Below are 21,689 nucleotides of genomic sequence, written 5' to 3'. Positions count from 1 at the left end.
GTCATAAATGGAAAAGATGGTGCCGATTCCAAATAGGTAGATAACCACACAAATAAATACAATGAAACCGAACGGAGCCATTTGGTTCTATTTGGCTCCACACTGTTTCCAGCTGAAGGCGTGGAAAGGAAGATAAACGAATGTCAGAAAGTGTTCAAGACAGAAGCACCCAACAGAGACTTTCTCCTTGACTTAATCAAATGGCTTGAAAAAGACTTATGGGGAAGGAATAAGGTTCTCAGGTGGTGAGTCCATGCTGCTTAAGGCAGACAGTCCAGCCCCTGGGAAGGCCCCTCTGGCTCTAACACGGGACTCCAGGAATCAGTGTTTTGCAGGGCAGTCCTAGGTCTGCTCTGGAAGATGCACCAACTGTTTTCTTTTTCCCTGCCTGTTTTTCCCTCACTCCCTCTATCCTCTTCAGGACATTGCCAAAGATTTTCCCAGGGGTGAGCAGTCTCTGGAGAGGCTGGAGGAGCAGTCTGTGGGCGTCATTCGGAACACCTCTCCTTTGGGTGCAGAGAAGATCACTGGAGAACTGGAAGAGATGAGGAAAGTTCTGGAGAAGCTGCGCGCCCTCTGGGAGGAGGAGGAGGAGCGGCTGCGGGGCCTGCTCCAGTCCAGGGGAGCCTTTGAGCAGCAGATTAAGCAGCTGGAGGCTGAGCTCAGCGAGTTCAGGATGGTCCTGCAGAGGCTGGCCCAGGAGGGCCTGCAGCCTGCGGCGAAGGCGGGGACCGAGGATGAGCTGGTGGCCCACTGGAGACGCTACTCGGTAAGTGTGTTTGGCCGAGTCATGGAGCCCGGGTTGCTGTCTGTGCCCCAGGGTCCTGGCACTCAGACCTCCTCTATGATGGAGAATCGGGCTGAGCCCTGAGCACACTCACTCTGCTTCTCCAGGATTCTTGATATCTCAGCTCCCTGAGCGGGGAGTAGACAAGTTGGATGTTTATCCCCATTTTCTGGAGGAGAAAGCTGGGGCCTGCAGAGATTTTTTTCCCCCCCAGCATCCCTAGAGTCACATGGTGGGTCTGTGAAGAAATAACAGCAGAGGTGGATTGGGCAGCCAGGGTTGGGCCTCAAAGCTAGTCTCTTGCCCAGTGGTGGGATAAGATGTGGGCTTCCTCTGCGTGGAACAGGGAATATTGGATCAGAAGGGGAAACTCTTAGTGTGGAGATGATGGGGAACAAACATGGACCTCTAGAAGGCCAAGCAGCAGAGGCCCACGGTGGCGGGGGTGCTTCCCAGACCAGACATGACATCCCATCAGAGGCTCCCCACCCCTCCCCGCAGTTATATGAACCGAAGCTTGACTTGTGGATAAAGAGAGTTTTAAAATAATAAGCAACGGTCCTCCCCACCTCTGTCTGTATATATTGTTAACTCAGGATCACGACTCCATGAGAGGAGATATCTCCAAGGGAAGTCATCCCAGGTCTTACCTGCACTCTGCCACCTTTGTTATATTTTTCTTCTTCCTTCTAATCTTTGCCCATACACAACAATATTTTTTGTAGGGAGAAACAAAGGGCACGTATTCTTCAGGACTGTCTTCTCGTTCGATCTTGTAGCAGAACAGGTTACCCTGCAGTGATCACCTTCCTGCAAAGGGAACTGTCCCCCCTCTTTAGGACTGTGTGCCTCAATGCTCATTGGAGGTGGTATGGCACAGTGGTGAAGGATGGGGACTTTGGGGCCAGACTAACTGGGTTTAAGTCCTAGTTTCACTCCTTGCTAACCGAGTGGCTTTGGGAAAATTACTTTAACTTCTGTTATGTGTGAAATGAAGCACTGAGAGGCTAGGAGACTTGCCCGTGGTTATATATCCAATAGGTGGAGATAGGGATTTTAACTTGAACCCAGGTAATCTGACTAAAGGTCATATGCTTCCAACCACTGGGCCAGCTCAGGCTCCCAGTTCTAGAAAATTAACATAGCAAGAGGAACAGACCAGGAATCCAGACATCAGTGGATCTGTCCCCTCCGGGACTGCAACCCTGGGATGCTCCCGAGAGAGCAGAGGGCTGGGTATGACTTGCGTTATCCCTCTGCTGACCAGAACAGGACCCTTGTCTGTTTCAGGAAGACTGTTTTCATCGAACGTTGAAGTCAGGGTGGATTTGTGGCTTATCCAGTGTCAGGTCAGGAAATACAACTACCTGGCAGGGTCCACCCTCCTGAGCCTCCCAAGGAATCAGCAAACTAAACCTGATAACAGTATAGGTCCCAGCACGGCATGTCAGAGCTGGAAGGGATGCAGTCTTATTTTTACAAGGAGGGAACTGAGCCTAGAAAAAGGTCATGCTTAGCCAGGCCACCCAGCCATGGGGCAACGTCCTTCCCAGGAATGAGGGTCCTGGGTGTTCCTGTACTGCCTCAAGTTGATGATGGGCCTTCCAGTGGCCTGGACAGGCCTCTCTCCAGGGGCAGCCCCTCTGCACCCTTGCCCTTCTTTGGCTGAATTCCTGCTGGCCAGCCAGCTTTCCTGACCACTGATATGCCGGGCTGCTTCATGAATGATTTTCAACCTGCCAGTTCCCACAAACCAACTGTGTCTGGTCTGTGGAAACTTTCATAGACGTCATTACATTTGCTAACTAATTGAATAGCGATAGGAATATTTTTGAGAATGAACAGGGCTGGCTGGTCAGCTTCTGTGTCCTTCTGCCTACATAGTGGTAGCCACTATGCCCGTATTACCCCAGCCACTGCCTAAAATCCTTCCCTCTATTTGTGCTTTCTCCCTTGAGCTTAATCCTCTAAACCCTGTTCATCCGTGGGTCACCCCAGGCTAAGCCTAACTGGAGCTGCCCCTGGTTCCTCGTGAATGAAGGATCGAGCAGAGGTCGGTATAGTCAAGAAGGGCAGAAGCACGAGGCTGCCTCCTGGGATTGAGGGAGCTGGGGATGGGGAGGGACCAATGTACCCCTGCTCTGTACCAAGTGCCTTGTCAGTATCACCCGACCCATGTGGTTGGTGAAAGTGACCCCATTTATCAATGAGGAAATAGCCCAAAGTGCACAGCTAGGAAAAGACAGAGGTGGGTCTCCAGGCCAGCTCTGTGTTGTGGCAAAGCCCATGCACTTTCCACTACCCCACCTTGCCTCCTACTGAGCAGGGCCAAGCAAGGGACCGGGAGTCCTGCAGATCAAGGTCAAATGCAGAACTTCCCAGGACAGCAGGGAAAGGCTGTGTCTGGAGTGTCTGCACACATTGAAGTGAAGCAACTTAGGAATAGTCCATGCAAATATCTTCTAGGCCTGCCGAGAATAATAACCGGGTTCACAAGCACCTTTAGAGGCATGAAGAGGCCCTGCTCTGATGTCGGGTCCACCATCTGCAGACTCTGCAACCATCAGAGAGCTCTTAGCCCAGGTTTCCTTGTTAATAACATTGGGACACAGAGACTAGCCTTTCAGGACTGTTGCAAGGCTTAAACGAATGGGACACCCAGGGCGCTCAGCCTGGCATTGGTGTCCCTTGAGTATTAGTTATTTGTATCATTAGGTGCTAGTGTTTGCCATGGCAATGCTGGGAGGTAGGGGATAAAAAAGAGCAGAACTGTAGCCCAGCAACAGACAGGAAAGGCTGAGTTCCGGGTCATGGAGCCGGAGATAGGAGGGCAGGGACTGAGCTCAAGAGTGGGACCCAAGTTCCTGCCCCCAGTGACAGTTTCTGCCCAGCCTGGCCCACCCCCACTGGCCACGCTCACCCCCCTTCACACACACACACTTATCCTGTTGAGGAGCCTCATCCTCCTGCTGTGATGTCGTCATGTGCTGCAGGCAACACGGGCGGCGCTGGCCTCAGAGGAGCCCCGTGTGGACCGGCTGCAAGCCCAGCTGAAGGAGCTCATCGTCTTCCCCCATGACCTGAAGCCACTCTCTGACAGTGTCGTCACTGCCATCCAGGAGTATCGGAGGTATCTGGGAAGGCTGAGGGCGGTGGGACTCAGGGTGTGCTGGAACCCACATTTCCCCATCTCCAGAAGGCAGGCTTGCTTTCTCCTGCAACATAGTAACTTCTAAATCATTCTTTGCACCTCTCAATGACTGACTTTTGCAGGTTCTCTCTTGGCTCAGACACTGTCCCCTTTGACTGCTTTGCGTTTGCTCCCAGAAAGAGGCCTGAACTTTGCATTTATCCAGGCTAGTGGCTGAGCCACCCATCCTGTCATGACTCTTTATGCAGGTTAGCACTGGGGAGGGGTGATGGTCCAAAGGGAGGACTTTTCAATAGACCGACTCCATTCCCCTGCCTTCGGATGCTGACTTCAACATCCAAGCTGTCTCTAGACCAGCCCCCACCTGCCCGCTCAGCCCCTGGGCTCAGGCACAGCAGGACCTTCCAGCTTCCTAGTTTAGCAAAAGCAGCAGCCCTGTATCCTCCCTGTGCGGAACTGAGCCAAGTGTTGATTTGAAATCTGTTACCTGTCTTCACTGTATGAGCCTCCGAGGTGTTCTGAACATGGTACAACTGTCCACACAGCTGTCACGCGTCTCCTACCTCTGCCTGGTGCAAGGAGCTCTTTCAGAATGAACGAAGGGAGCTCCTTCTTTGCCGTGTGTCTCTCATCCCACAGCATGCTCAGGCCCACATCTATAAAACTGGGGCAGTGGCCTGGATCCCCCATGGCATGCTGAAGTAGGGGTAGGACTGGGGTTGGGGGGTTGAATTTCCTGTGCATGAAGCAGGCAGGGAAACAGAGTGGCCAAGGGTCTTCCTCTCTCTCTGGTTTCTCTCACTGAGGTTTCAGGTACTGGTTTCCTATGACTTGGTGCTGGACATTGTGTTTGAAAAATTATTTGTAGAAATTAAATGGGCCTAGAATAACATTATCTTACTCAAGAAAGGGTTTTGTTTGCTTCTGCCAGATGCCTGGGGGCAGGCAGGACTAGTCTAGGGTCTCCATAATTTATCTTCAAGGCTTGTATTCCCTGGTCATGCAGCTGGGCTATCCGTCTGTTGTACTGGCTTGCTTGCAGTGCATTTTTTATCCTGAGGGCATGGACCTTTGCGATCCCAGCTTCATGTGAGGTGCTGTTTTCAGAATCTGCCCATTTTTGATAGACTCTTATCCTGAGAGGCTGCCAAAACCCTAACTCAGTTTTGCAGCTATTTCTTCCAGATTGGCAAGTGCCCTCAGGGTCAAAGTAGCTTTGGATGTTAGACTCACATTTTTATTACTTGTTTTTTAAAACTTTGATCAAGCAATTTTTTTTTTTTTTTTTTTTTTGAGGCGGAGTCTCGCTGTCTCCCAGGCTGGAGTCCAGTGACTGGATCTCGGCTCACTGCAAGCTCCGCCTCCCGGGTTTACGCCATTCTCCTGCCTCAGCCTCCCGAGTAGCTGGGACTACAGGCGCCACCACCACGCCTGGCTAGTTTTTTTTGTATTTTTTAGTAGAGATGGGGTTTCACCATGTTAGCCAGGATGGTCTCGATCTCCTGACCTCGTGATCCGCCCGTCTCGGCCTCCCAAAGTGCTGGGATTACAGGTTTGAGCCACCACGCCCGGCTCAAGCAATTTTTTTGTTTGCCTTTTGTTTTTGTACTCAGTGGGAGGGCCAGTCTGAATTAATTATTCTTCTGTTACTGGAAGAATAATGTCTCCATGTGTCATCTCATCTAACACTTAACATGATTATATGTGAGGGACACTGTGTTGCCTATTTCATAGGTGAGAAAACTAAGGCTTATTAATATTGAACTACTTAAGGTCACATAGCTGGCCTGTCTGGCTCCAAACTCCCAGCTCTTTATACCTACTATAGAATCAGAGAACACTCATGCCTCTTATTTATTTACATATTTACTTTGGAGACAGGTGTTGCTCTGTCACCTAGGTTGGAGTACAGTGGTGCAATCACAGCTCACTGCAACCTCGAATTCCTGGGCTCAAGCAATCCTCCTACCTCAGCCTCCTGAGTAGCTAGGACTACAGGCATGCACCATGATGCCTGGCTAATTTTTAATTTTTTTTTTGTAGAGATGGGGTCTTGCTATGTTGCTCAGGCTAGTCTCATACTCCTGGCCTCAAGTGATCCTCCTGCTTTGGCCTCCCAAAGTGCTGGGACTACAGGTGTGAGCCACCGTATCTTGCCCATGAATGTAAATTATACAAGAGCCTACAGGTCCCAAGGAGCCCCGGTGTCTGTCCTCAGGAAGACCCCAGGCCTGCTGCTGATGCCTTTTCATAGTAATATTAACCAGAGTCCCTTCCAGCTACATCTTGTGTCTACTGCTGCAGACACTCCCAGCAACTGAGATAGGAGAAGGCCCACCCTGGGAGCAGTGCACCCTGGGCCTCTTGAGGGTCTTGGTGGAGGCCTCATCCCTGGACTGAACCCACTCTCTCTCTTCCCTCGTTTTCTCCCTCCACGCTCCTTGCAGCCTGAAGGGGAAGAGTGCCAGGCTGTGCAATGCCGCGGGGGTGGAGCTGTGGCAGCATTTCCAGCAGCCTCTGCAGGATCTGCAGCTGTGGAGGGCCCTGGCCCAGCGGCTCTTGGAGGTCACTGCCAGCCTGCAGGACCTGCCCTCCCTTCACACCTTCCTACCCCAGATCGAGGTAACCATGGTCCTGCCAACTGGGTGTGGCTGGGGTGGGCCACTGGCGGGGCATGGAGTTTCAGCCTCTCTCCCAGGGCAAGGCCCACTGCCGGGTCCTCCGGATATCTGGGGAGAGCTCACTGCGGCCGGTCTGCTGAGTCCTGGTGCACAGGGAGTGTCCATGCTTGCTTGTTACAGTGACAAAGGTCAGCTCGGCTCCGGGTTAACCCGGGGCTCCGTAGGGACGCTCCCCACCCGCAAGCACCTCCCAGGTGGAGGCATCAGCAGTCCTGAGAGAGCAGCATTTCAGGCCATTGCCTTTACTGCAGCTGCAAGCGGCAGGAAACCTGACCCGACCTGCGGTATCTTAAAACAGCGACATTCAGGCAGTCCAGGGTGCCAGGCCATAGCTCAGTGGTGTCACCAGGACCAAGCCCTTTGTAGGTCTAAGCCAGGTCTCCCTTCATGGCCCCAGCATGACTGCTCTGGCTCCAAACATGCATCTCCCATGAATAACAAATGGCTCCGGATGGAGCCGCGGGTGCACGGGGCTCTCTCCACCTCCACTTCCGCCTTTCAAATCCTCCCGACTCCTGCACACTCCCCTTACATCTCATTGGCTGGTCAAGGTCATATGATGATTCCTGGCCCAATCACTGGCAAGGATGATGGGATTACCCTAACTGGTTTGTACCAATTAGACCCAGTGCCCCGGAACTAAGCACTTTGCCTCCCAAAATTCTGGTTGTTTGGGAAGAGAGAAGGAGGAATGACAGTGGGATGAGCAGAAGACAGCATCTGCCATGATGTCCACCATTATGGTGCCCCCAGTATGCCTGTACGTACTGTCTCTGACATCATTGAACTCTGAAGTGCATAAAATGATTTTGTGTCTAGAGATTGTTAGACACAAAGAGTGGGAAAAGGCTCAAACGTGTGTGAAATGTATAATCATTCTGATTATAAAAGGCACACCTACTTGGAGAGTGTAAAGGTATGTGAAGAAGAAAACGAAAAGCACCCATTATCCCACAAGCCGTAGGGATGAACATGTTGGGGCAATTTCTCCATCGCTTTTTCTGCCACCTTGGTATTACTGGGGAGAACCAATAACCAGGATTGGCCCCTGCTCACCCTTGGGTGCACTACTTGGCCATGTGCCTGCATTTTGAAATGTCTACCCTTGTGATTTTCCGCTTGGGGCTTATGTTGGGCCAATAATTTGTTTTCTTTCTTCATTGGTTTTTTTTTTTTTTTTTTGGAGACGAAGTCTTGCTCTATCATCCAGGCTGGAGGGCAGTGGCGCGATCTCGGCTCACTGCAACCTCCGCCTCCCAGGTTCAAGAGATTCTCCTGCCTCAGCCTCCCAAGTACAGGATGCACCACCACGCCTGGCTAATTTTTTGTACTTTTAGTAGACTCAGGGTTTTATCATCATGTTGGCCAGGCTGGTCTCGAGCTCCTGACCTCAAGTGAGCTGCCCACCCCAGCCTCCCAAAATGCTAGAATTACAGACATGAGCCACTGTGCCAGACCTCTCTTAATAGTTTTTAAGCGGCAGGGCATGGCCTTTCTTTCCAAGGGTCCAGGGGGCCTCTTCTTCCAGCCCCATGCTCCAAAGGATGATGGGACATCTTTTCTAGGTGCTCCTCAGGGCATCCTGGAGTGAATTTCATATGTGCCACAAACCTCAATTTTAGATCAGAAGATCCCAAATCTGTCCTTTATATCTGATTAAGTCCATTTAGATATTTTCATGAGATATGGTCACCAAGAGACAGAAGATTTAATTACAATGTTTATGTATTTGGGATCAAGTTCTATAATTGTATATTCTGATATTCTCACTCCACACATTTGAGCTTTTGTTCTCAGCATCATTTAAAATCATTCAAATAAAAGTGATCATTTTCAGTGGCTGGATAATATTCTATTTTGGAGTATGCCATAATTTAATGTTGCCACCATTAGAGGTTTAGGTTCTTTCTGATTTTTTATTGTCATAATTCACATATTTTGAATATCTATGCATTGTAGTTTTATTTCCATTTCTACCATGATCTTCCTTATTTTGCAGATGAGGGATCAGAGCCAGGGAACCTATTTGACAAAAGAGGAAACTGAGGCTCAGAACTGCCCCTAGCTTCCCAACCAGTACATAATCCAGACTCATGATCTCAATTCCCTAGCCTAAACTCTTAACTCCTATAATATTGTGTCTGAGCTTGGTGAAAAGGGGGTAAAAGTGACTCCCCTACAGTGAGAGGCTTGACCTCTGTGTGGCTGAACACAAGCTAGATGCCCTGGTTTGCAGGTCATGCCAGTACAGCTGTATCAGCTGTGGCTACACTGCCTCTTCCAGAAACACCTACCCTTCAAGGCCTGTCATCAGTACTGCCTTCTCCAAAGTAGTACTCGATTTCCCCAACCAGGAGTGTCCACCTCTGCCTTGAACTCCCACGGCACTAGCTCCAGCTTTGCTTAAAGAATGACCACTTTCTGTCTTGTATTGAAATGACTTACCTGGGTTGGAATCTTTGTTCTTTCTCTCCCAACCCTGTGCCTAGCTCAGTGATTTAAGTCTGAGAGTGGGTTCTCAGCAACATCATCAGGTATAAAATGAAAGAACTCTGGCCAAAGACAAAACCTCTGACTTCCAGAACCCCAGACTCTTGATTAGAAATGCAAGAGGTGCTTACCTGAAACAGCTGGAGAGGCAACAGGAGCCAGAGGCTTGGTTCAGGCTCTAAGAGTTGCAGGGCTTTTGGGGCAAGAAGAGTGAGTGTAGGCTGGGAATGGGGTCAGGGAAGGCTTCCTGGAGGAGGTAGGGTCTGGGCTGTACAGAGTTCAGGCCGTATGGCAGCCTGCTACCATTATAGGAGGCTTCTGAGCCCCCTTAGTTCTCCTCTTTGCCTGGCAAACTCCTGCACATCAGCAGTCTGCTGAGTATCACCTCCTCTGGGAAGCCTTCCTGAATTCTCTCTGATCATGCTCCTACAGGCCTGTAGCTCCCTTCAAAATGTCCAAAACACTGTTGCAGGTAGTGCTGCGGGTGCATCCACTGTTACTGGTGATGGGGGATCACTGAGTAGAGGATCGAGCTGGCTGGGTCTGGCTTCTGCTGCAATGTGGTGGGTCGGTGGTGGGGAGCCAACTAACTGGGAGGCAGCAGCCATTTAGGAGCTGTGTGGTCCAGGTGCCCAAGGCTGAGGGTGCACTGCAGTCAGGAGCAGAGGCCATGGAGAGGAGACAGACTTCTGAGGCCTGTAGGAGGTGGATATTGCTCAGGCTTGAGTATCAAGACAGATGTGGGAGGTGAGAGAGGAATCAAAGTTGACCCCAAAACTCAGGGCCTTGCCAGCGCATTCCTGCCAGCTCATTTTGTTTCTACTTGAGTTTGCTGCTTCCTCAGATACCTGCACAATGGTAAGCTTCCTAAGCAGTTGCAACCAGAACAGTTGTGCCCCTGGCTGTGTTTCTGAGCTGTGTCCTGCCCGGTCTGTGGTTCATAGAAGTCTTGTCTCCCACAGGCGGCCCTGATGGAAAGCTCCCGCCTGAAAGAGCCACTGACAATGCTGCAGCTGAAGAAAGACCTCCTGATTGGCGTCTTTGGCCAGGAGAGAGCCACGGCACTCCTGGAGCAGGTGGTGGGTTCTGTGAGGGACAGAGACCTGCTGCATAACAGCCTTCTGCAAAGGAAAAGCAAACTGCAGGTGTGCAGCACGTGGCGTCTGCTCAGGACTCGGCCTGGCCACGGGGCTGGAGCACCCGCTGGGGAGGCAGATGGCCCTATGTCCTAAACTCAGCTCTGCCACTTGCCACTGTGTGGCGCTGGGTATATCCCTTTGTCCCAGACAATCTCAGGCTCCTCGTGTGTAAACTGGGTAGGATTCTCGCACGCTCCCTCTAACTGGCTTCCTAGCCACCACCTGTCTGCCTCCCAGCCCTGTCCCCAAACCCCCTGCAATCAAATTGAATCCAGTCCAGTCTTCTGCAGAGAGTGACTGGAGGGTCAAATAAGAAAATGGCGATAAAAGCCCTTGTAAAATTTAAACCACCCTGGAGCTGGAAGCTCATATTAGCAACACATTTCAAAATGACTACTCTACATCAATGACATGGCCTGGCATGTTGTGGACAGCTTATTCTTTTAGGTAACAAATGTTTGCTGAGCGTCTAATGATAATGACAATAATAACTGTGATCTATGGGGCACTGGCTATGGGCCAGGGCGTTGCTAAGAGCTCCAGATCCTTGATCTTATCGAATCCATGTAAGAGCACTGTGAGGGAGGTACTGTTATTTTTCTTGTTTTACACACGAGGACACTGAAGCAGGATGGTCAAGAAGGTGGCTCATGGTCCATATGAGGTACAGCCAGGACCCTGTCCGGGTACAGCCAGGACCCAGTCCGTGATTTCAGCTCCCATGCATGTTCCTTCCATCTGCAGGGCCTGGTGCAGTTCTAGGAGCTGGGGGGATGAAGAAAGGAAGCCAAGGTCTTCACCCTCAAACACTCACAGCTTGCTGGTGGACACAAATAAATAGGCAATTACTGGAAGACATCGAAGTGCTGTTTTACAGCAAGGGTTGGCAGACTGTTTCTGTGAAGGGCCAGATAGTGAAGGTTTTAGAGTCTGCAGGGCAGGCCATCTCTGTTGCAGCTCGTCAGTGCCACCACTGCAGCATGGATACAGCTGTAAATGTATGGGCATGGCTGGGTTCCTATAAAACTTTATTTACAAAAACAGGCCTCCTGTGGGATTTGGTCAGTGGGTGGAGGGGTATAGTTTGCCCCAGTTCTAGAAGGATGTGGCCAAAGTGTTCTGTGAGGACACTATGGTGACTCTAAGGAGAGGCACCCAACTCCATCAGGGCTCAGGGCAGGCTTCCTGGAGCGGGCGGTGCCTGGTGAGCATGAGCTGGCCGAGACCAAGAGCAGCCTGGCTGCACAGGTCAGGTCTCACAACACGGTGCCCATGAGGAACGCTCTTAAGGTGCACGCTGTCCTGTGTCTCTGCAGAGCCTGCTCGCTCAGCACAAAGACTTCGGAGCGGCTTTCGAGCCCCTGCAGAGGAAGCTCTTGGACCTCCAAGTCAGGGTCCAAGCTGAGAAGGAGCTTCAGAGGGACCTTCCTGGAAAACAGGCCCAGCTCTCAAGGTTACAGGTGAGGGGTCTGTGAGGCCTGAATCGCTCTTGCCCAGGCGCTCACCTGCACCCAGAAGCGGCTTCTTCGTCTAGCAGTAAATGCAACAGCTGCCGTGAGCCAGAAATTTAGACCCTTAGTTGAGATCTGACCTTTCATCTCAACAGAACCTCTGCTTATTTATCTGATGGTTCCTGACCTCAAACAACTGAGTCTTGAGCTCAGCAAAATGACAAGCTGTCTTTTTGTTTACTCCTCAGTTCCAAAGTCTAACATTGGTATTTGTTTTTAGAATTGCTTTGCTAAGTATTCTTAATGAGTCCACGTGTTCAGTTAAACCAACTTTGAGATTAAGAATAAATGTTCTGGCCGGGTGCGGTGGCTCAAGCCTATAATCCCAGCACTTTGGGAGGCCGAGACGGGCAGATCACGAGGTCAGGAGATCACGACCATCCTGGCTAACACGGTGAAACCCCGTCTCTACTAAAAAAAAAATACAAAAAACTAGCTGGGCGAGGTGGCGGGCGCCTGTAGTACCAGCTACTCGGGAGGCTGAGGCAGGAGAATGGCGTAAACCCGGGAGGCGGAGCTTGCAGTGAGCTGAGATCGCGCCACTGCACTCCAGCCCGGGTGACAGAGCGAGAGTCCGTCTCAAAAAAAAAAAAGAACAAATGTTCTGAAGTGTAGACTGTAAGTAGGTTGGCCGTTGATCATTGTTGGCTGGATAAGGAACTTGCTGGTTTTTAAAATGCATGTGATACAATAGTTCTCTTTTTAAAACCCAAGCACAACTCATACACAAATTGAGAGTGTTCTCTGGAAGACATTAAAAATAGTGCATTTTAGGCCAGGAGTGGTGGCTCATGCCTGTAATCCCAGCACTTTGGGAGGTGAGCAGATTGCCTGACTTTAGGAGTTTGAGACTAGCCTGGGCAACATGGCGAAACCCTGTCTCTACTTAAAAAAAAAAAAAAACAAAAAACCAAAAAAATTTAGCCAGGCGTGGTGGCGGGAATCTGTAATCCCAGTTACTCGGGTGGCTGAGGCACTAGAATCGCTTGAACCCAGGAGGTGGAGGTCGCAGTGAGCCTACATTGTGCCACTGCACTCCAGCCTGGGTGACAGAAGAAGACTCTGTCTCCAAAAAGAAAGAAAAAAAATAGTGCATTTTGGGTTTTAAAACTAAAATTGGGCTGTGTTTCTTCATAATGAGAGGTGGTCGCCAACTATGAGTCCCGATGTGAGCTCATCCCTGGAGATGCCATCTGGCCTGTAGCAGAGTTTATTTTCATGGTGTCCCAGAATATTTGTGTCTGATTTTTAAAATCTCTCCAGCCCTGAGAGTGGGCCCATCAGACCAGCCATGTGATCGGTACTTCCGCTGGTATGAAAGAGCCCCACCGCCTTGGGGAAGTCACCCCTCCCAGGCTCTCCCACTCAGAGCCTCCGCCCTGATCAGCCACCCTGAGGGAGGGAAAGATGGGAAGATTAGCCTACCTGTTCCTTTCTCTACTGCAGGGGCTGCAGGAAGAGGGGCTGGACCTGGGGGCACAGATGGAAGCTGCGAGGCCTCTGGTCCAGGAGAATCCCAACCACCAGCACAAAATGGACCAGCTTTCCTCCGACTTCCAGGCCCTGCAGAGGTCTCTGGAGGTAAGGGGCTGGCTGAAGGGCCTGTGCTTTGACAGAGAGCAGACCCCTGTCATCCAACAAGCCTGGGGACTTTCTCCCCCTTTCCTGCCTTTGTTCCTTCTAACCTATCTTTTTTCTTTCTCCCTTTTTTCTTACCTTCCTCATTCATACAACAGATAATTATTGAGCACCTCCCATATGCCAGGCGGTGTTCTAGGTAGCCCTAAGGATGGAGGTAGCAGAGCATGACAGCCCAGGCCCCTGCTCTTCTGGGAGTTACACCCCAGTTGGGTAGATGGACAATTAATCATCAAGCAAACAAGTCAATGCACAATTACCTATCGAGATTAGGGCCATGAGGCAAAAGCAGAGAGCAGACTGCTGGAATCCTTAGGCAGCCCAGAGCACGGGCAGCCTTGGGTCCCCTGCAGCCTGCCTAGGCCTGGAGGCCACAGAGCTTCGTCGCCAGTGCCCTCTAGTGGCCACCTTGGCTCTTTCTAGGGTTCGCCCAGGATTCAGTCCCCTTCCTGCAGTGGGGATGGAACTCGAAGCTCCTTCAAAACTGCCCTGAGGACAAGTGGAAATGCAGACTCCAGGCCCCACTGTGACACTGATTCAGATGCAGTCCTCGGTCTGCCTTTGTAACAAGCCCTGAGGAGTAGAAAGCAGGGTGTCTGGCGCTCACACCTCAAGAAAAACCCAGTGAGGCAGTGAGAGCTCTCCATGCTACCTGACTTTGCACACCCTATTTCATACCAAATATTCCTAACCTCCTCTTTACACTCCTGAAATTCATAGGGAATGTAAGTTACCCACCCAGGAAATAGAAAAGAGAAATCAAAGGAAATAATTATAATATAATATTGTCCTTCAATATATACGTACTCCCAGATGGCCACACTCAAGACATAAGGAGGGGGTCAGAACGTGCCCTCCCTGCATGACAGCTGTCAATGTCGTGTCAAGTGGCACAGCCATCACGACCTTCAGTGATGTGGTTTTCTGAAATGTGAATAACGCTTGATAGAACTTTGATCAAAGCCAAGAGCAGTCTCCCGTCCACTTACACAAAGGGTGCAGCTCTAGAGAAGTCAGTACGTTTGTTAAAACTGCAAAACGTTCTTTGTGTTTGTGTGTTGATTGGAGTGACAGTCTGAGCTCAGGTCATGACAAACAGGTTTTTTACTGCTGTGGATATTAGGAGGACATGAGAAAATTGTGTGGGATATGGGCCAATTCTGCTTTGGTGGACTGTCCGCCCCAGGGTGGAATGCGAGCGCCCATCCCTCTCACTCCTCCTAGTGTCACCCTCACCACCTCTATCTCAGCAACTGCAAACCCTCCCCACCGGTTTCCGGGAAATAAGGCACCACCTGTGGAGACCCGTTGGTCTAAGTGACGATTGATGTCTGGATGAATTCATTTAGTTACATTCAATAAACTAGCAGTGAGTAGTTTCAAGGTCGAGGCAGTAGAGAAATAGGACACACTGTCCTCACTCCTCAGGAGCCCATAGAAACCCACAGAAGCAGCAGAAGTCTCCTAATACCTCCATCCAAATGATGGGCTAGATTAGTCATTACAAGAAGCAGCATTAACTGAGGATCACTAGGTGTTGCAAACGATGATATTCCAACTCTTATTGATTGTTTCTATTCTTCTTTAAAGAGAAATTGCCGTTTTATTATTTTGGTACCCAGTGCTTGTTAATCTAATATGTCCTTCCCTACAGCGAGGCAGTCTCTGCGTCCCCCTGGGGGGCAGGTATCCCATGTTGGAGATCACAGCTCTATGCACGGGAAGCCCTTGGAGGCGTCTGGTCTAATGTTGGCACACAGGGACCAGGAGGGGACAGTGGTAGGGACATCTCAGAGAAGTGGAGTTTTAGATAACTTCTCAGGCCCTCATTGATGGTTCACTGAGGACAGAGGCAGCAGTCTGCCCAGCCCCGGGTATGGGCCTGGTATCCAGCGGTCTCAGCCGGTGTCTGTGGAATGCAGAAGGCAGGGCCTGTGGTAGCCCTGCAGAGAGTCATGACCTTATCCAGCTAACACAGCTGGAATGGGAACGGCAGGCCCTGGGGTCTGACTGGTTCATGGCGGGCTATGGAAAGAAAGCTCCACGGGTCTCAGGCTGGGTGGCCAGGGGCATAGAGAATGGCTGCCCTTCTGGGGACAGTGTCCTCCTTTCCTGGGGACAGAGAGCTGAGCAATAGATTGGCCCAGGAAACAGTACTCAGGGGAAAAGAACAAAGAAAGACCGAACGCGAATATCTGAGTGTGCAGTTCGATGAATTTTTAAAAAATTAAATGCATCTGTGTTACCAGCAGACAGCTAAAGCACAGAATATTACCCACCTCCCAAAGCCCCTGTGCCTGTGGTCACGCCCAGCTCACCATTCCCGACCCTCAAGGGGAGCTCTGACTTCAGGCTTCCCGCGACACAGCTTGGGTTTGTCTGATGTTATCCTTCATTTCAATTGAATTGGACAGAATGTTTTCTTTTGTGCCTGGCCTTTAGCTCTCCACATGATGGTTGTAAATTCATCTACCGTATGGCATGTGGTTATAGACTGTTCATTCTTGCTGCTGTAAAATGTTCCATGATGTGAATATATACCACCGTGTATTTATTCATTCTGCTCTCGATGGGCACTTGGATCGTTTCCAGCTTGCGGCTGTCACATATATGCCCCTGGGTGAGGACATGTTCCCATTTCCAGGGCATGCACCGGAAATGGAATGGCTGGGCCATCAGCTACAGCCACATTCTTTTTGGGTAGATTTTGACCCATGGTTTCCACAAGTGGTTGGGCCAATTTACACTTGGATCAGTGGTGGACAGGAGATCCGATTTCCCCCACCCACACCTAGACTTGGTCGTTTTCCTAAAAGTAAGACAGGCTTTAAACCAGAGTTGATCTTCCCAGGGTAAATTCCTTGTGCTGTGCGGAGGGAAGGGCCAGCCCAGCCTTTTGTGGTGCTACTTGGTGGGGAGCTCTGGGGTCCCCAGCAGGTGTGAGAGCCCTGCAGGGTGGAGGTGGTGTGGGGGTCTCCCCCTTGGACAGCACTCAGGGCACCCTGGGCTCCCCGGGCTATGCTGCAGGACCTTGTGGACAGGTGTCGGCAGAGCGTGGAGGAGCACTGCACCTTCAGCCACCAACTGCTGGAGCTGCGGCAGTGGATCACCGTGACCACGCAAAAGCTGGAGGCACACCGGGGAGAGGCTGGCCCGGGGGATGCTGAGTCCCAAGAGGCCGAGTTTGAGGTAAGGCGGTGGTTCCCTCACCCACTTCCCAAAGAAGCAGCCTTGACAGGCCAACGTTCCCACACCGAGGAGCAGAAACCTCCCTCCACCTTCACCGTGTATGTTTCTGTGTGTCTGTGTGACCTTTAGAGGCTGGTGGCAGAATTCCCAGAGAAGGAGGCCCAGCTGTCCCTGGTGGAAGCGCAGGGCTGGCTGGTGATGGAGAAGTCTTCTGCAGAGGGTGCTGCCATGGTACAGGAGGAGCTCAGGGAGCTGGCAGAGTCGTGGCGGGCCTTGAGGCTGCTGGAAGAAAGTCTGCTGAGGTGAGAGTGCCTCCTAGGCTCTGAGCCTTGTCTGGGACACCGCCTCTGCCCACTCAGGGGCACTCAGGTGCTCGTGGAGCAGATGGCCAGGGTGCTGCCCAGTGTGGAGCCAGGGGCCTTGGGCACCTTCACACTTTGGCCCAGTTGGCTATTCTAGCAGGAGCAGGAGGAGCCAGGAAATGTCCCCATCTTAGGAGTTAGCCTCCAGTCCATACTGGTTTGAGCCTCAGTTTCCCCATCTGCATCAGTGGGCATATGCACCTTCATGACAGGTTACTGTGAGTTTAAAGTCAGAAACCGGATGTGAGCATGCCTCAGGAACGTTCTGACAAACTTCAGTGGGGGCACTGACTCGTCACCCATGGTTCCCCAGTTCTATTACTTTTCCCATGTCCTGGTGGGTTCCCACCACATCTCTGCATTGACTGGGCTGAGTTTGTCTTCTCAGCCTCATCAGAAACTGGCACCTGCAGAGGATGGAAGTGGATTCAGGGAAGAAAATGGTTTTCACCAACAACATCCCAAAGTCAGGATTTCTCATCGACCCCATGGATCCTATTCCCAGGCATCGTCGACAGGTGAGTCTGTCTAGCAGGGCTGTGGGAGAAGGGGCCAGGCCCCAGGTCAAGAGATGGGTAGGGTCTCCAGCACAGGCCCCTCCCTGTCTGGGGCAACATGCTCTGCTCTGAGGACTTGGCCACATCCTGTCTTATTTGAGCCTGCCCCACCTGTGGCCCAAAGAGCAATTGATCCTGCTCCACAGTGGACCTCAGAGATCCCAGAGTCTGCAGAGCCAGGCTAGCAGCAGCTCCTGCAGGGAAGAGAGTGTTGGGGCTGAAAGCTTCCTGCTGGCCCTGGATTGGAAGCCAAAACCATACAAGATGAGAATATTTTTGTGCCATGTTTCATCTATCCCTTACTGCCCTTAAGCAAACTTGAGCTTTGTTGAAAAGAACGTTATTCCTTGTTATTCAAAGACATCAAATTATTCATTTTCCCATTCATTCTTTCACTCAGCCTCCATTTGCTGAGTGCTACTTTGTTCCAAGGACTGTGCTCAGAGCTAGGATACAGCTGTGAGTAGCACTTCCCACCCTCAGAGAACTTGGAATCCAGTGTAGAGCTTTTCAGTGGGCACCCAGCCTTGTATTAAAATGCAGGTTCTGGGCTGGGTATGGTGAGCTACACCTACAATCCCAGAACTTTGGGAGGCCGAGGCAGGAGGATTGCTTGAGGTCAGGAGTTTGAGACAAGCCTGGGCAAGATAGCAAGACCCCATTTCTATAAAAAATATTTTAAAATTAACTGGACATAGTGGTGTGCACCTGTGGTTCCAGCTACTCAGGGGCCTGAGGTGGGAGGATCATTTGTGCCCAGGAGTTTGAGGCTGCAGGGAGCTGTGGTTGTGCCACTGCACTCCAGCCTGAGTGACAAAGCAAGACCCCATTTCAATCAATCAATCCATCAACAAAAAATAATAAAATAAGATAAAATGCAGACTGTGAGTTAGTAGATCTGACTGGGGCCCACAATTCCATTCTGCATTTCTAATAAGCTCTCAGGATAGGCCCGTGCCGCTGGGCCCGGGAGATACTCGCCTCTGTGAGCCACTAGCAGTACCACCTGTAGGGGAGAGAGCATGGGGGCTGGACACTTCCTCTGGCCCCAGAATGGAAACTAAAATCAAACAAGATGGGTCTATTTTTGTGCCATGGCTATGTTTTTTTTTTTTTTTTTGAGACGGAGTCTCGCTCTGTCGCCCAGGCTGGAGTGTAGTGGCCAGATCTCAGCTCACGGCAAACTCCGCCTCCCGGGTTTACGCCATTCTCCTGCCTCAGCCTCCTGAGTAGCTGGGACTACAGGCGCCCACCACCTCGCCCGGCTAGTTTTTTGTATTTTTTTTTTAGTAGAGATGGGGTTTCACCGTGTTAGCCAGGATGGTCTCGAACTCCTGACCTCGTGATCCGCCCGTCTCGGCCTCCCAAAGTGCTGGGATTATAGGCTTGAGCCACCGCGCCTGGCCAATGGCTATGTTTTATAAAAGAAAAAAAAAAAAGAAACTACATTGTTTCACCCATCACTTTCCCTTACTGCCCTTAAACAAACTAAGCTTTGTTGAAAAGAAAGAAGCAAGGGAGTGGATCCACAGGCAGTTAAATAAGGGTTTCCAAAAAAAAAAAAGCAGCAAAAAAAAAAAAAAAAAAAAAAAAAAAAAAAAAAAAAAAAATGTGGTGCACCTTGGCAGACAGGCCAGAGGCCACGGGAGTCTGCAGCAGTTCCCAAGTCCAGGACAGGAAAGCCCCTCCTGGAAGATAAGAAATCTCAGCTGAATTTTCACGGCTGAGTGGCAGTGAGGAGAGGAAGGAGGGAGGTGTGTTCCTAATAGAGGAGACAGTGTGTGTGAAGAGCAGAGGGAGAAATTCGAGTGCCAGTTTGAGGGGCCAAGACACGTCTCCAGACCCAGGCTCAGAGGACAGGGAAGGCAGCACGTGCAGTGGAACCAAGACTCCTGGGTCACACTGAGGAGGAGTGAGAGGCACCAACATGGATAACCAGGAAGTTAGCTGCATGGGCTTACATCATAGTCAGATCACTCTAGTCATGGAGCCCCGAGGGGACAAGCATGGTGGAAGGGTGACTATTTGTATCGTCACCCTGGTAAGAGGTGGCGGTGGCTTCTGTCACCTCTCAGGGGATCAGAGAGGGGACAGTGAGGAATGTTCTTGGCCCCTAAATGTGGCCATGTTGTGTAGAGATTCATTGTTCATCCCCCAGGCCTCTCCTGTCACTACTTTGGGCATCTTGTCCTCGTCCCTGCCCCTCTGCCTCGGGTGGAATTCCCAGGACACATGGCCAGGGGGTCTCTTTCACCTCTGATGCTTTGGCCGTGTGTGATCCTACAGGTAAATCTTCTCCAGGAAGAAGAAGGGAGCCATGAAGATTTCTCCCAGCTCCTGAGGAACTTTGAGCAGTGGTTGCAGGTGGAAAATTCCAAGCTGGTTAGAATCATCGCAATGAGGACTTCTACAGCCGAGGACTTGAGGACCAGAGAATCGAAGCTACAGGTCTGTTCCCCAGGAAAGGTCCCTCATCCATAGGGTTTGCAACCACAGATGCATTTGCCACCAGGGGGTTCTTCAAGAGAAAGAGCACACCCACAGTTGTGAGCTGTTCTGCTGTGTGTATAGATAACGGCTTTTATACTTTTTTCGTTCAAAGATTTTAGAACTTTTTCTGGCATTCATTCATGTATTCAGCATGCTTCTGTATTTCCCTACTTGGAAAATATCACCACTAATCACTTGACTCCTGTGTCACTTAGCTATTGCTGTGTAACAAACCATCCCAACAGTTTGTGGCTGAAAACAACAACTAGGTATTTAACCCGTGGTTCAGAAGCACAGCAAGTTAGGCTGAACTCAACCGGGCAGGGCCTGCAGTCTGTCTGCTATCAGTTGTAGGTCAGTTGGGTGTCTCTACTTCTGGGGGCTAGTGGGCTATTAGAGATGAGAATGACATGGACTACACATCTCTTATACTCCTGTGGCACAGCCTGGACTTCTCATAGCAGAGGCAGGGCGGAAGAGAGCAGTAGCAGCAGGCAAAGACTTTTGAGGTCAAGACTAGGAGCCAGCATAACATTAATTCCCCTGCATTCTGTTTGCCAAAACCAGCCTAGAGTCAAGGAAAGGGAAACAGACTCCACCACTTGATGGAAGGGATGGCAAAGTCATGTTGCAGTGGGTATGGATATGGCTGTGGGGAGGGAGATGGGGAAAGTCACAGCCATTTTTGCAACTGTACTATCACTTCTCTTCTGTCTTCTTCACTCTCACATCTAATCAGTTGCTAAAGCTCCTTGATTCCACCTCCTAGATATGTTGTGTTTCTCTTTCCTCGCACTACCATTGTCTAGATTTAGGCACTTACCATTTTTGGCCTTGACTATGGCTGTAGCCTCCCAGCTGATCCTCCCTTCTTCCTGTTGGGTTCCCATCTAGGTCATGGCTCATTCTGCAGCCAGAATGACAAATATGACCCTGTCCTCCCCGTAATGAAAACCTTTCACTATAGAGTTTAACCCCTGAGTTTATTACTCAAGGCCTTTCTCAACCAGGCTCCAGCTCACTTCTGTTTCCCTATTTTTCTGCAATTTTAGGTTTGAATTTCTTTTTATTTATCTGGGTTGGGATTCATTTTAACTCCCAAATCTGTGGTCTAGGATCTTTCTGGAAAATTCTCTAACATTATTTTTTTTCTCTTACTTCCCAAACTTGTTACTTGTATTTTTTTCTACTAACAATATTTCTTAAAATATTACCTCTGCCTTGTTCCCTTTCTCCTCTTCTATTGTGATATCATTTAAAAATATGTAACTACTTCTCACTGTGTGCTTTATGTCTCTTACTCTCTCTTGTGTATTTTTCATCCTTTTCTCTCTTCGTGTTGCATTCTGGATAGTTTTTCTGATCCATCTTTCAGCTTACTAATTCTCTCTTTAGCTGTGTTTCATCTTCTGTTACACATGTCTATTGAGTTCTTAACTTTTGTTGTTGTAGTTATCAGTTCTAGAACTTCTTTTTGGTACTTTTAATAATCTAGGCTATCATTTTTCTTACCTTTATTTTTTTTTCTTATTTTATAACTCACGTCTTAACTGAAACTCTATCATTTTCATACTTTCCAGATGCTTGCTTAAATTTTAAGCCTATCTTTTAATTATTTGAACATAGTAAATATAGCTTTTTACAGATTGTGTCTAATAATTCTAATATCTCAAGGCATTTTATGAATATTTCTG

The 21,689-nt window shown here is 50.0% G+C and overlaps 1 protein-coding gene across 7 annotated transcripts in view; it reads left to right on the top strand.

Annotated features, from left to right (window-relative positions):
* SYNE3 (spectrin repeat containing nuclear envelope family member 3) overlaps window positions 1-21,689 on the top strand; it is a 94,045-nt gene that overhangs the window by 56,293 nt on the left and 16,063 nt on the right. For 5 of the 7 annotated variants that reach the window (XM_017857952.1, XM_017857954.1, XM_017857955.1 and 2 more), the window contains 10 exons: window positions 422-769; window positions 3,781-3,917; window positions 6,386-6,560; window positions 10,072-10,254; window positions 11,565-11,708; window positions 13,206-13,340; window positions 16,425-16,586; window positions 16,716-16,888; window positions 17,337-17,466; window positions 19,792-19,953. In XM_017857952.1, the coding sequence (XP_017713441.1) occupies window positions 422-769; window positions 3,781-3,917; window positions 6,386-6,560; window positions 10,072-10,254; window positions 11,565-11,708; window positions 13,206-13,340; window positions 16,425-16,586; window positions 16,716-16,888; window positions 17,337-17,466; window positions 19,792-19,953 (1,749 nt within the window). The remainder of the gene's footprint in view (window positions 1-421; window positions 770-3,780; window positions 3,918-6,385; window positions 6,561-10,071; window positions 10,255-11,564; window positions 11,709-13,205; window positions 13,341-16,424; window positions 16,587-16,715; window positions 16,889-17,336; window positions 17,467-19,791; window positions 19,954-21,689) is intronic. The other 2 variants (XM_017857959.1, XM_017857958.1) reach the window with 2 other exon arrangements.

The sequence above is a fragment of the Rhinopithecus bieti genome, unplaced genomic scaffold (assembly GCF_001698545.2).
Source record: "Rhinopithecus bieti isolate Rb0 unplaced genomic scaffold, ASM169854v2 scaffold_41913, whole genome shotgun sequence".
NCBI classification, from domain to species: Eukaryota; Metazoa; Chordata; class Mammalia; order Primates; family Cercopithecidae; genus Rhinopithecus; species Rhinopithecus bieti.
The sequence above is the reverse complement of the archived record's forward strand: the minus strand, read 5'-3'. Positions and strand labels throughout refer to the sequence as shown.